The sequence below is a fragment of the Palaemon carinicauda genome, chromosome 44 (genome assembly GCF_036898095.1).
Source record: "Palaemon carinicauda isolate YSFRI2023 chromosome 44, ASM3689809v2, whole genome shotgun sequence".
Taxonomy (NCBI): domain Eukaryota; kingdom Metazoa; phylum Arthropoda; class Malacostraca; order Decapoda; family Palaemonidae; genus Palaemon; species Palaemon carinicauda.
In genome coordinates this window covers 6551882-6567454 of record NC_090768.1, presented here as the reverse complement: position 1 = coordinate 6567454, position 15573 = coordinate 6551882, and the positions used below count along the sequence as shown (strand labels likewise).

General features: G+C 33.7%; 2 protein-coding genes across 2 annotated transcripts; both read right to left on the bottom strand.

Moving 5' to 3' along the window:
• Positions 1-9278: 9278 nt before the first annotated feature.
• LOC137634199 (dnaJ homolog subfamily C member 7 homolog) lies at positions 9279-10232 on the bottom strand. Its single transcript, XM_068366470.1, has one exon. The coding sequence runs from the start codon at positions 10230-10232 to the stop codon at positions 9279-9281; it is 954 nt and encodes a 317-aa protein (XP_068222571.1).
• A 285-nt stretch (positions 10233-10517) lies between these two features.
• Positions 10518-11255, bottom strand: LOC137634198 (uncharacterized). Its single transcript, XM_068366469.1, has 2 exons — positions 11094-11255; positions 10518-10901 (listed from the first exon to the last, which is right to left on the bottom strand). Exons 1-2 carry the CDS (start codon positions 11253-11255, stop codon positions 10518-10520), a joined length of 546 nt encoding a protein of 181 aa, XP_068222570.1.
• Between the last annotated feature and the right edge of the window lie 4318 nt (positions 11256-15573).

Sequence of the window (15573 nt, the reverse complement as noted above, 5' to 3'; positions counted from 1 at the left end):
TAATTAAATTGTTTTGTATAAAGTTAGATGCGTCATAGTTTGTGTTTAATTGAAAGATAAGGCCAGTTAATTAAAAATTAAAAAAAAAAATCTCGACAATCACGCGCACACTGAAATAAAATAAAGTTTTACCTCGCCGTGATCACTGAACCTTAAATGAAAGTCTGTAACTTCAAATATTGTGAATTAGGGAATTATATGATACTTTAGGTCTTAAATACGAAAATATCAACAATCACACGAACAGAAATAAAATAAAATTTTACCTCGCCTTTATCACAAAACCTTGAATTACAGTCTGTGACTTTTAACGTGTCATATAATTCACTAATACACAATTTTTTGGTCTTAAATACCAGATTAAACTACTTTTCCTACTGCTGCGAAGCCAACAATAAATGCATGTTACATATTTGCGATGTCACATGAATTATTTATCATTCTGATGAGGGGGGTAACTTGAAAAACAGAGGGGGTAACTTGAAACCGGTTTCAAACTACCCCCCCCCCCCCGGGAATCTGAAACCGGTTTCAAGTTACCCCCTCTGTTTTCAAGTTACCCCCTCATCAGAATGCTGCATCCTTCGCGCGCTAGGATGCACTTAGGATCTCGAAAACAAATGCAAGGAGAATCTTCAGGCCATCTTTTGGTCTTTATTGCGTATAACAAGGTTGTTGGTGATAATTGGGTATTGGAAGGGATATTTGACTCGTATAATTACCTGAAAGTATTACTTGATTTAATTAACTTTTTAGTATTCATAACATGGTGGTAATTATTCGCGTTACTGTTAATATACATGCAATGGATATACTGTATTTATATTAGGTATTAGTTCAGTTGAGTTCTGTTGGAAACTGATTGTAAATTTCAATAAGCTACAAGCACACATAAATGCATTATATATATATATATATATATATATATATGTGTGTGTGTATATGTATATGCATATGCATATGTATATATAATATAATATATAATATATATACATATATATATGTATATTTATATGTATATATAATATATAACATAATATATATATATAATATATATATATAATATATATAACATAATATGTATATATATATAATATATATCTCTATATATAGTATATATATAATATATATCTATATATGTATATATATAATATATATCTCTATATATGTATATATAATATATATCTCTATATGTATATATAATATATATCTCTATATATGTATATATAAATGTGTATATATATATAGATATATATATATATATATATATATATATATATATATATATATATATAGATATATATATATAATATATATATATATATATAGAGAGAGAGAGAGAGAGAGAGAGAGAGAGAGAGAGAGAGAGAGAGAGAGAGAGAGAGAGAGAGCAGTTAACAAGTCAGAACTAACATTTTCTTGTATCGACGAATGATAAGGGAAGATAAAAATTTCAGGATAAAGATGTGAGAATGTCAAAAATAAAAATAATATTTAGCAGTTAAACAAGTCTGAAAAACCTTTTTCTTATATCAGCACGAACTAGAAAAGCACTAAGGGAGCGCAGACCTCAACAATGGCTGATTTCTCGAAATCAGCTTGCCTTTCCCAGAATCAATTTAGGCCGTAGGCGTACTTGAAGTCTGTGTGACAACCATGTGTGAACTTGGGGTTAAGGTTAGGGATAATTCGGTTTACCCTTGGCTCGACCTTAACCTTGACCTTTGACCTAAGACTTTCAAAATGGATCACTTCCACGTCTGAACATAATAATTAATCCCTTGAAGTTTCAATAATCTATGAGTAAAAGTGTGGTCAGTAAGTTATTCACAATCAAACAGGGGTGAAAACATAACCTCCTCTAGACTTCGTTGGGGGAGGTAATAAAGCAAGATAAAAACCAATGGATAAAAACGTGCGAATGTCCTCACTGGGCTATTTTCCCTGCTGGGGCCCTGGGCTTATAGCATCCTGCTTTTCCAACTAGGTTGTTGCTTAGCATTTAATAATAATAATAATAATAATAATAATAATAATAATAATAATAGTGAAACATATATCGAAATATCGTTTAATCAGCGTTAGTTTAAAAACTGATTAAAGTTAATTTAATACACAAAATGTAATTAGATGAACCACAAATAAAGGATTAAGATATTAGGAGAAAAACTGCGGTTACATTAGCAATTTATAGGAATATTTCCCTCAGGAGGAATCCGTAAATATTAGAAATGTGGTGAGCAGGACAATAATATTGGTTAAATGAAAGATTGTTAGGTAACAGCATGAAGTAATTTTTTTTTTAAGACAACGAAATGAAGAAACTGTTGGTAAAATTTACCTCAAAGAGTAAAGAATGTAAAGATAAAATGAATGCATTATTTCAGCCTCTAATACATTCCATTCTCCATAGACAAAACAGGGAAGAAACAGCTAGTAATAAGAGGAAAACGTAGCAAGAATCTGATTTTTCAGCAAGAAATCTGGTTCACAAGAATTCTTTATCATCTCCCCTATATAATAAAGAGAAAATGTCTGGTTATATATATATATATATATATATATATATATATATATATATATATATATATATATATGTATGTATGTATGTATGTATATATATAGATAAAGATAGATAGATAGATAGAAACAAAAATAACCTATCAAAAGAGGGTTGACAAAATCAGAGAAAGAAACTACAACCAATAAAGTATGTATATATCAATTACCATGTGAAACGTGTGATAAACTTTATATATGAGAGTCAGTAGACTTCGAAAGAAGAAAAAGAGAACGTAGAAATTCCATTAGAGGAGATGAGAATAGAGCTGTTATTTTAAACATATGGCACTGGAATATCATCCAATAATTTTAAGAATATGAACAAAATTGATATCAATGCCTGATACACATAGATGAAAACTAGTTGACGCTGTTTTAATTAAAAATACTAAGAATTTTAACATTGAGCAAAGTAATTTGAAATTAGATTTGTTTTTAAATGTTGTAAAAAACAATGTAACTATTGTCAAGGAACTATTAAACGATGTAAACAAACCAACCAGAACGTTGTGCTTAGATTGTTACGGGTTTTCTATTTCTTACGAAACTCTTTGTACCTCTTATTAAACATTTGTAACTAATTGTTTTTTGAAGAGGAAGATGGTCCCTTCATAAGCCCAAATTAAATTTCCTTTTTCATAGAGTGTGGGATTATTTCATTTATCATACATAGTCGGAAAATAATTGTGTGTATGTATGTGTATATATATATATATATATATATATAATATATATATAAAATATATATATATAATATATATATATATATATATATTATATATATATAATATATATATATAAATATATATATATATATATATAAATATATATATATATATATATATATATATATATATATATATATATACTTCATTTCGGTCATGCTCAGCAGCATTGCCAGACATAAATACTCGATCTCTTCCAGTCCTTTGAGTAGGTGAAGACGGAGTAGGCATACCATGCTGAGAGGGGCTACGTGTGTGTGTGTGTCTGTGTGTGTGCATATGTATCTCATTACTTTGCAGATATTTTTGACGGGTCGCGTAAACTAGTAAGGATATATATATATATATATATATATATATATATATATATATATATATATATATATATATATGTTACAGTCATTTTGGAAAATTGGGCTTGTCCCAAGCCCGGGTAAATGGGGAGGGTTGGCGGCAGGAAAGGCATCCGGCCATGAAAAATTAGCCAAAACCAATAAGGCCACTGGAGATTTTGAGATTAGAATTAATGCTAGGGCGTTCCACGTAGGCGACGCGTTGGGACCTCACCTGATCCCTCTGAAAAATCGGCAAGGGCTACCCAGTCATGGGTGGGCTGGGTTAAAGAGGCAAGCTCAGAGGAAAATATCTGAAGAGAGGATGAGAGTAGCAACTCTGAATGTGGGGACAATGACTTGAAAAGGGCGGGAGCTGGTTGACCTCATGGAGAGAAGGAAGATTGGAGTGCTGTGTGTGCAGGAAACCAGAGGGAAGGAAAATAAGGTAAGAGAACTAGGCGAAGGTTGTAAATTTTATTATAGTAGATCAAATATGGAAGGAAAAAATGGTGTAGGAATATTATTATCGAAAGATTTGAAGGAGAGTTGGTTGAAGTGAACAGGAAAATTGACATGATTATGAGTTTAAAGCTGGGACTGGGAGCAACAATAGTCAATGTGTTGTGTGCCTATGACCCGCAAGCTGGATGTACAGAGGAGAAAAAAAATACATCCTGGTCCATCTCCTCCCAAAATGTATCCTTCTCCTCCTCTGTGCATCCAGCTTGCGGGGCATAGGCACACACCACATTGACTATTGTTGCTCCCAGTCCCAGCTTTAAACTCATAATTTTTGTCATTTTTCCTATTCACTCCAACCAACTCTCCTTCAAATCTTTCGATAATATTATTCCTACACCATTTCTTCTTTCCATATTTGCTCCACTGTAATAAAATTTACAACCTTCGCCTATTTTTCTTACCTTATTTCCCTTCCACCTGGTCTCCTGCACACACAACACTCCAATTTTCCTTCTCTCCAAGAGGTCAACCAGCTCCCGCCCTTTTCCAGTCATTGTCCCCACATTCAGAGTTGCTACTCTGATCCTTTCCTCAGATATTTTCCTCTGAGCTTGCCTCTTTAACCCAGCCCACCCATGACTGGGTAGCCCTTGCCAAACTTTCGGAGGGATCAGGCAAGGTCACAATGCGTTGCCTACGGGGAACGCCCAAACATTAATTCTAATCTCACAGTCTCCAATGGCCATATTGGCTTTGGCTAATTTTTCATTGCTGGATACCTTTCCTGCTGCAAACCCTCCCCATTTACCCGGGCTTGGGACCGGCACCAAGTTGAGGCTGGCTTCCCCCCCCCCCCCCCCCGGTGGCTGGGTTAATTTTTGGGGGATTTTTCAAATTTCATATTTTTTTTATTTTCTATTTTTTTTTCCTGTTCAAAGCCTTAGACATATTTTTGATCCACTGTTCCAGTAAAATGGAAACTTGAGGGGACTCAGCGTTCTAAAGGAAGTCAGACTTGTTTCTTCTGCATCTGTCCACTTAATAAAGAAACAGAACAAGTGAATCTTTGTCAAGTAACAGTGCATTCCAAAACATGTGGGACTTCTGCCCTCTGCTGAGCCCATCTTCTAGATTATTTATTTTGCATCTGGAACGCAGGACTCAATATTTTATTCTATCTTCTCATAACCGAACATACTTCTTGAGGGAACACAGCGTACTAAAAGAAGTCACACTTGTTTCTTCTGCATCTGTCCACCTGACAAAGAAACAGTACAAGTGAATCTTTATCAAGGAACAGTGCATTACAAAACAAGTGGGACTTCTTCTCTAGGCTGAGTCCATTTTGTAGATTATTTCCTTTGTATCTGAAAGGCCGGACTCCATATTTTATTCTGTGTTCTCAGCACCAAACATATTCCTGATCCACTATTCCAGTAAAATAGAATCTTCTTGAGGGAACACAGCGTACTAAAAGAAGTCACACTTGTTTCTTCTGCATCTGTCCACCTGACAAAGAAACAGTACAAGTGAATCTTTATCAAGGAACAGTGCATTCCAAAAAAAGTGGGACTTCTTCTCTAGGCTGAGTCCATTTTGTAGATTATTTCCTTTGTATCTGAAAGGCCGGACTCCATATTTTATTCTATGTTCTCAGCACCAAACATATTCCTGATCCACTATTCCAGTAAAATGTAATCTTCTTGAGGGAACACAGCGTACTAAAAGAAGTCACACTTGTTTCTTCTGCATCTGTCCACCTGACAAAGAAACAGTACAAGTGAATCTTTATCAAGGAACAGTGCATTCCAAAACAAGTGTGACGTCTTCCCTCTGCTGAGTCCATCTTGTAGATTATTTCCTTTGTATCTGAAAGGCCGGACTCCATATTTTATTCTATGTTCTCAGCACCAATCATATTCCTGATCCACTATTCCAGTAAAATGGAATCTTCTTGAGGGAACACAGCGTACTAAAAGAAGTCACACTTGTTTCTTCTGCATCTGTCCACCTGACAAAGGAACAGTACAAGTGAATCTTTATCAAGGAACAGTGCATTCCAAAACAAGTGGGACTTCTTCTCTAGGCTGAGTCCATCTTGTAGATTATTTCCTTTGTATCTGAAATGCCGGACTCCATATTTTATTCTATGTTCTCAGCACCAAACATATTCCTGATCCACTATTCCAGTAAAATGGAATCTTCTTGAGGGAACACAGCGTACTAAAAGAAGTCAGACTTGTTTCTTCTGCATCTGTCCACCTGACAAAGAAACAGTACAAGTGAATCTTTATCAAGGAACAGTGCATTCCAAAACAAGTGGGACTTCTTCTCTAGGCTGAGTCCATCTTGTAGATTATTTCCTTTGTATCTGAAAGGCCAGACTCCATATTTTATTCTATGTTCTCAGCACCAAACATATTCCTGATCCACTATCCCAGTAAAATGGAATCTTCTTGAGGGAACACAGCGTACTAAAAGAAGTCAGACTTGTTTCTTCTGCATCTGTCCACCTGACAAAGAAACAGTACAAGTGAATCTTTATCAAGGAACAGTGCATTCCAAAACAAGTGGGACTTTTTCTCTAGGCTGAGTCCATCTTGTAGATTATTTCCTTTGTATCTGAAAGGCCGGACTCCATATTTTATTCTATGTTCTCACCACCAAACATATTCCTGATCCACTATTCCAGTAAAATGGAATCTTCTTGAGGGAACACAGCGTACTAAAAGAAGTCACACTTGTTTCTTCTGCATCTGTCCACCTGACAAAGAAACAGTACAAGTGAATCTTTATCAAGGAACAGTGCATTCCAAAACAAGTGGGACTTCTCTAGGCTGAGTCCATTTTGTAGATTATTTCCTTTGTATCTGAAAGGCCAGACTCCATATTTTATTCCATGTTCTCAGCACCAAACATATTCCTGATCCACTATTCCAGTATAATGGAATCTTCTTGAGGGAACACAGCGTACTAAAAGAAGTCACACTTGTTTCTTCTGCATCTGTCCACCTGACAAAGAAACAGTACAAGTGAATCTTTATCAAGGAACAGTGCATTCCAAAACAAGTGGGATTTCTTCTCCAGGCTGAGTCCATCTTGTAGATTATTTCCTTTGTATCTGAAAGGCCAGACTCCATATTTTATTCTATGTTCTCAGCACCAAACATATTCCTGATCCACTATTCCAGTAAAATGGAATCTTCTTGAGGGAACACAGCGTACTAAAAGAAGTCAGACTTGTTTCTTCTGCATCTGTCCACCTGACAAAGAAACAGTACAAGTGAATCTTTATCAAGGAACAGTGCATTCCAAAACAAGTGGGATTTCTTCTCCAGGCTGAGTCCATCTTGTAGATTATTTCCTTTGTATCTGAAAGGCCAGACTCCATATTTTATTCTATGTTCTCAGCACCAAACATATTCCTGATCCACTATTCCAGTAAAATGGAATCTTCTTGAGGGAACACAGCGTACTAAAAGAAGTCAGACTTGTTTCTTCTGCATCTGTCCACCTGACAAAGAAACAGTACAAGTGAATCTTTATCAAGGAACAGTGCATTCCAAAACAAGTGGGACTTCTTCTCTAGGCTGAGTTCATCTTGTAGATTATTCCATTTGCATCTGGATGGCCTTACATATAAACTAATTCACTAAACTAAACTAAAACTAAACTAAATCTCAACTGAAACTTACACTAAAAATGTTTTTTCCACTATATATATATATATATATATATATATATATATATATATATATATATATATATATATATATATATATTACGATTTTTTAATTCTTTTAATTTTTTTTCATTTGTAATTTTTATTTTTTTTTTTGGATTTTTTATTTTTTCAAAGTTCACAGCACTAAACTGAAAAATTAAACTGAAACATACTAAAAATTCAACTGAAACTTATACTAAAAATATTTTTCAACTATATATATATATATATATATATATATATATATATATATATATATATATATATATATATATATATATCTTTATTTTCTTATTTTTTCATTTTTGGGGGGATTTTTAATTTTCTTAATTTTTTGAGATTTTTATTTTTTTCTAGGTTCACAGCACTAAACTGAAAAATTCAACTGAAACTTATACTAAAAAATTCAACTGAAACTTATACTAAAAAGATTTTTCCATTATATATTTTTTTTCATTTTTTTTCATGTTCACTGCACCAAACTGAAAAATTAAACTAAAACTTATACTAAAAAATTCAACTGAAACTTATACTAAAAATATTTTTCCAATAAATATATATATTTTTTATTTTTTCATTTTTTTTATTCTTTTTGGACTTTTTAATTTTTTTAATTTTTTGGGATTTTTATCTTTTTTCAAGTTCATAGCAGTAAACTGAGAAATTCAACTTGAAATTATACTAAAAAGTCCAACTGAAACTTATACCAAAAATATTTTTTTTTATTTTCATTTTTTTATTTTTATTTATTTTTTTCTGGTTACTGCCCTAAACATAATCCTTATCCACTATTCCAGAACAATGGAATATTCTTGTGGGGACACAGCGTACTAAAAGAAGTCACACTTGTTTCTTCTGCATCTGTCCACCTGACAAAGAAACAGTACAGGTGAATCTTTGTCAAGGAACAGTGCATTCCAAAACAATTGGGACTTCTTCCCTCTGCTGAATCCTTATTGCAGAATATTCCATTTGCATCTGGAAGGCCTTACATTAAAAGCTTATTCACTAAACTATACTAAAACTCAACTGAAACTTATACTAAAAATATTTTTCCACTATATACAGTATATATTTTTTGGGGATTTTTTTTTTTTTTTTTTTTTTTTTTTTTTGGATTTTTATTTTTTTCTAAGTTCACAGCACTAAACTGAAAAATTCAACTGGAAAATATACTAAAAAAATTTACTGGAACTTATACTAAAAAGATTTTTCCACTAGATTTTTTTTTTCATTTTTTTTTCATGTTCACTCCACCAAACTGAAAAATTCAACTGAAACTTATACTAAAAATAGTTTTCCACTATATATATATATATATATATATATATATATATATATATATATATATATATTTCTATTTTTTATTTTTTTGGATTTTTTAATTTTTTATTTTCGTTTTTATTTTCATTTTTTTTCATGTTCACTGCACTAAACTGAATGATCGTTCCTTTACACATTACGACATCCTTAATAATAGTGTTGATGTTGATCCCTTCTTGGTCCTTGATTGTACTGACGATCCTCTTGCCATCTTGGGCGTCCTTGATCATACTGCCAACGCTGTTGGTTCCACTGCCCTGGCTGATGCCTTGTTGGCTCCTGACGATACCGGTGATACCAGTGATCGTATTTCTTCTCATGGCGTAGCTCTTCATCATATTCTCTTCGGTTTTCTTCGTCCACTAGAATAAGTTTAGCGTTGACCACCTTTTTGTACTTCTCCTCGAATGCCTCCTGTAGAAATTCGGGTTTGTCCCGATGCCTGTCTGGGTGGAACTTCATAGACAAGTCCCTGAAGGAACTTATAATTTCTGCCTTTGTGGCTGTCTGTTCCAAACCCAGAATCTCATAGTGACCCTTTTCTTCCCATTCCTTCTGGAGTGCTTCAGCATCTTCAATGATTTTTAGAAATTTCTCTGATTTCTTAACCTTTACCGTTTCGAAGTCCTTCAAGGCCGCGTCGAAAATGCCAAGTTTGACGAGGTGCCTCCCTCGTAACATGTACGCTTTCCATCCTTCCAGACCTTTCTCGATAGCCACTGAACAGTCCAAAACAATATCCATATGAGGAGGCTTCTCAGTGGCTGAGTTTGCTTCAGCCCGAAGGACACGTAGAAGAGCTGTTTCTTCTTCGTAGTGCGTCTCCATACTCAAGGCTTCGGTGAAAATTTCTACTGCCTCTTTGTACCTGTTGTTCATCTGCGTAAATAAGCCAGCCATCAATAAGCTTTTCCTCTTATGTTCATCATTATTCTCAGCTCTATGAACTTCGGCCTTCTCAGCTATCAGCCTCTCCTTTTCTGCCTTCAGTTCACAAACGACACTTTTCAGTTTATTCAGTTCCTCCATGTTGTCAATATGCGCCTTCTTCATTTCTTCTTTTTCAGTTTGAAACTTCTCCGCAATCATATTCCGTTCCATTATCTCAAGGTCTTTTATTTTTGCACAAAAATTCCAGTTTTTCATAATCTTGCGCCCTGTCAGCTTTAAGTTTCTCTCTTTCTTCCTTCAATTGGTCAACTTCACGTTTCCATTTATTGAGTTGTTCCATTTCCTCATTTTGATTGGTCTTCACTTTCTCATTTTCATTTCGAAGATCTTCCAGCAAATTTTTCAGTTTCTTCAGCTGAAGGTCTTTTTCAAAGCATTCCGATTTCAATTTAGTTTTTTCTGCCTTCAATCCCACAACTTCTCTTTTCAATTTATTTAGGTTTTCTGTTTTCTCATTTTGATTGGTCTTGAATTTCTCATTTTCATTTCTGAGATTTCAAGCCAATTCTTCAGTTTCTTCATCTGAAGGTCTTTTTCGACGCATTTAGCTTCCAGTTTCTCTTTTTCAGCCTTCAGTTCAAAAACTACACTTTTCAGTTTATTCAATTGCTCCATGTTCTTAATATGCGCCTTTTTAATTTCTTCGTTTTCAGTTTCAAACTTCTCTGCTATCATATTTCGTTCCATTATCTCAAGGTCTTTTATTTTGCACAAAAATTCCAGTTTTTCATAATCTTGTGTCCAGTCAGCTTTAAGTTTCTCTCTTTCTGCCTTCAATTCACCTACTTCATTTTTCAATTCGTTTACTAGTTCATTTTTCTGATTTTGTTCTTTCTTCAGTACTTCATTTTCCTTTTTGATAAATTCCATCAAATTTTCATGTTCCTTCATCTGAAGGTCTTTTTCGACGCATTCAGAATCTAGTTTAGTTTTTTCTGCCTTCAGTTCACCTACTTCATTTTTCAATTCGTTTACTAGTTCATTTTTCTGATTTTGTTCTGTCTTCAGTACTTCATTTTCCTTTTTGATAAATTCCATCAAATTTTCAAGTTCTTTCATCTGTAGGTCTTTTTCGACGCATTCACATTCCAGTTTAGATTTTTCTGCCTTCAATTCACCTACTTCATTTTTCAATTCATTTACTAGTTCATTTTTCTGATTTTGTTCTTTCATCACTACTTCGTTTTCCTTTCTGATATTTTCCATCAAATTTTCATGTTCCTTCATCTGAAGGTCTTTTTCGACGCATTCACATTCCAGTTTAGTTTTTTCTGCTTCAATTCACCTACTTCATTTTTCAATTCGTTTACTAGGTCATTTTCTGATTTTGTTCTTTCTTCAGTACTTCATTTTCCTTTTTGATAAATTCCATCAAATTTTCATGTTCCTTCATTTGAAAGTCTTTTTCGACGCATTCAGAATCCAGTTTAGATTTTTCTGCCTTCAGTTCACCTACTTCATTTTTCAATTCATTTACTAGTTCATTTTTCTGATTTTGTTCTTTCATCACTACTTCGTTTTCCTTTCTGATATTTTCCATCAAATTTTCATGTTCCTTCATCTGAAGGTCTTTTTCGACGCATTCACATTCCAGTTTAGTTTTTTCTGCCTTTAATTCACCAAATTCCTTTTTCAATTCATTTACTAGTTCATTTTTCTGATTTTGTTCTTTCTTCAGTACTTCATTTTCGTTCTTGATATTTTCCATCAATTTTTCAAGTTCTTTCATCTGTAGGTCTTTTTCGTTGCAATCACTTTGCAGATTTTCCTTTATTTCTACTAATCTCCCCATTCCTTCAATTTGTCTTCGTAACTCATCATTTTCAGCCATGAGATTTTCCAAGAGAGTAGTCCGATCCTCGTCTTCCATTTTGAGTCCAATTCCGTCCAATAGATCTTCGCATCCATGTTCCATTTCTGGAACATATTCTTCCAGAGAGCTGTTGTTCCCTCCTTCTCCTGCCATCCTCCTTCTAGCCAGCATAATTCCGCCGAAAATGACGGAAGCAGCGGCCATTCCGATGTAAAAGTTGTTTCCGTACGGAAGGACTTCTTCCTTCCTTTCTCCAAAGTCAAATCCGGAGAGAAGCTTGCCAACGAACCACGTTGATTTCAATTCATCTTTGAATCTTAATGCTTCTCTCTCCATCTGGTGTAATCCAAGTTCGCACCGCTGTAGTTCCTCGCGGGCTTTCCACCAGCCCCCTATCCAAGGACAGCGCTGCAGCCACCTGCCGAGGAATCCATCCTGAGAGGCGACTGCACGGCAGTCTTCAAAGCGCAGCGCCTTTGGGAGTACCCACGAAAACCATTTGAAAACCACCGACTCCTGAAGAGTTCGCAGCTGTCCCTGAAGTTTTACCGTCATGTCCTCACATGCAAGAGTCTGCTCCTGAAGGGCCAATCCTGCATTTTGAGGCCAGACAAATCCTCCTTTGTTTCCGATGATATCCTTAAACATTGAAATCGCTTCGTTCAATTTGAAAGCCATATTCAATAATACAGATTCAGTGATCTGAACTAGCATTATTTTGAAGAAATGGGTTTTGCCACAAAACGATCTTTCTGTAGACTTTCAAATTCCTGGAGACATTTTAGAATCGCCAACTTTATGGGCAGACTTCCCCTACATTTCTCTCCTCTCCATTCAGAATACGGTGTTGATTAATAAATAAAAATAATAATAAAAACAACAACAACAACAACAACAACAATAATAATAATAATAATAATAATAATAATAATAAGAATAATAATAATAATCTTCGAAGCAATAGAGGAGCCTGGAGCCCTCGGAGACTTTTGAATCGCCATCTCTATGGGTAGATTTCCCCTACATTTCTCTCCTCTCCATTCAGAAGATGGTGTTAAATGATAATAAATAATAATAATAATAAAAATAAAAATAATAATAATAATAATAATAATAATGATAATAATAATAATAATGATAATAATAATAATAATAAAAATAATAACAATAATGATAATAATAATAATAATAATAATAATAATAATAATAATAATACTGATAATAATAATAATAATAATAATGGAAATAATAATAATCATCTTCGGTGCAATATAGGAGTCCCGAGCCCTCCGGAGACTTCCTAATTCCTGGAGACATTTTGGAATCTCCATCTCTATCGGCAGATTTCCCCTACATTTCTCTCTTCGCCTTTCAGAACACGGTGTTAAATAAATAATAAAGAATAAAGAATAATGAATAATGAATAATGAAAAATGAATAATAAAGAATAAATAATAATAAATAATAAATAATAAAAAAACAATAAAAAAAATAATAAATGAAAAATAATTAATAGAAAATAATGATAATGATAATAATAATAATAATAATAATAATAATAATAATAATAATAATAATAATATCCATGAACTATTTATTTCCATATTTCCTTTCCTGGATGAATTACTCAAAAGTGTCCATAAAATATGCAATTTACAAATAGTGACACTTTTGAGTAACACTTTTGAGTAATCACTCAATTTCTTATTAAGTATATTTTGAATATACAGTATATCAAATGTACGCTGGCATCACGAACTTCTGTTTATGTACGCTGGCATCACGAATTCTGATTGCTTGACTATATTGACATGTCAGTTCGAAGTCGTTTGGTAAGGAAACCGAGCTATTTTCTTTTCATAACCCCTTCCCCCATCCTCAGCATACTTTGCTAATTATTGCTTTCCCAGAATGTAAATAACCACCTAATTACTGTGCAAGAAGATGAGAACTGCAGGATTGCATTATTTTGGAGTAAATGGAGAGCGTGGTGTTGTAAACAATTACCTTTTTTTTTCAGTATACACCTTTCAATAAAATACGTTTAGTGAACAATAACGAACCTTCTCAGAAAACACCTTTTTATAGAATAGATTTAGTGAATAATAAAGAACTCTATCTTGATAATGTAAACAATATAATCTTAAAGATATCCTCAGAAAAATCGTTTTTATAGAATACGTTCAGTGAGCAATAACGAACCTTAACTTGATATTGTCTAAAATATAATTTCAAAGACATCAAAATTGATGTCTCTATCAATTTAAATCTGACATCAGCTGTATAATTTCAGAAATTGAAAAAAATATCGAAGAGGACTCATTGGAAGATATTTTTTTTTTCCTCAGAAAACACCTTTCTATCGAATAAGTTTAGTGAACAATGAAGAGAACAATAAAGAACACTATCTTGATCAAATGTCCAAAATATAATTTCGAAGACATCAAAATTGATGTCTTTGTCAATTTAAATCTAACGACGTCTCAAATTTATAAAAAAAAAAAAAAAAAAAAAAAAAACCACGACCCTGATGCCACATTTTTTTTTTTTTTTTTTGGCTTCCTTCAGAAAACACCTTTTTATAAAATACGGTTGGTGTACAATATAGAACTCTATTTTGGTAATGTATACAAAATAATCTTAAGACATCTACAGAAAACACCTTTCTATAGAATAGATTTATTGTGCAATACAGAACTGTCTAAAATATAATTTCAAAGACATCAAAGTTGATGTCTTTATCAATTCAAATCTGATGACATCGGCTGTATAACAAATCGAAACACGCCGAACAGGGACAAGTTTCCAAAGGATCGCTGATTCCTACAAGGACCCGGTTTCTACAGAGCTATAATTAGCCTACCTCGGCTACTCCTTCAAAAAACCAGTTCCCTGGCTGGAGAATCTCCTTGGTAACTCCAAGTTTCTAACGTAACATGTATGAAGTCCCTCTATTGCCTGATAATATCCTAAGTTGCAGCAAATGTTTTTATGTTGAACAGGCTGACATTAAGTCTTTTTATAGTTTATATACGACATATCTGTTTTGACGTTGTTACTGTTTTTAGAATAATTTATTGCTAATTTGTTCTCATCATTTATTTATTTCCTTATTTCCTTTCCTTGCTGGTGCCCTTGGGCTTATAGCATCTTGCTTTTCCAACTAAAGTTGTGGAGCCCTTGGGCTTATAACATCTTGCTTTTCCAACTAGGGTTGTGGAGCCCTTGGGCTAACAGCATCTTGCTTTTCCAACTAGGGTTGTGAAGCTCTTGGGCTTATAGCATCTTGCTTTTCCAACTAGGGTTGTGAAGCCCTTGGGCTTATAGCAACTTGCTTTTCCAACTAGGGTTGTAGAGCCCTTGGGCTTACAGCATCTTGCTTTTCCAACTAGGGTTGCGAAGCCCTTGGGCTTATAGCATCTTGCTTTTCCAACTAGGGTTGTGAAGCCCTTGAGCTTATAGCATCTTGCCTTTCCAACTAGGGTTGCGAAGCCCTTGGGCTTACAGCATCTTGCTTTTCCAACTAGGGTTGTGGAGCCCTCGGGCTTACAGCATTTTGCTTTTCCAACTACGGTTGTGGCTTGCCAAGTAATAATAATATTAATGATAATAAAGGAGTCTTCGTCCTAACACCTGTCTAGCCATAAAAAAAAAAAAAGGCTAAACTGATATTTTGTT

What these genes read in the sequence shown, in the direction of transcription:
- LOC137634199 (XM_068366470.1), bottom strand. Translation starts at nt 10,232, where the DNA reads ATGGAACGGAATATGATTGCGGAGAAGTTTCAAACTGAAAAAGAAGAA.
- LOC137634198 (XM_068366469.1), bottom strand. Translation starts at nt 11,255, where the DNA reads ATGAAAGAACAAAATCAGAAAAATGAACTAGTAAATGAATTGAAAAAT. An exon ending in TTATCAAAAAGGAAAATGAA is followed by an intron (nt 10,902 to 11,093) that starts GTACTGAAGACA and finishes GAACAAAATCAG; the next exon opens with AAAAATGAACTAGTAAACGA.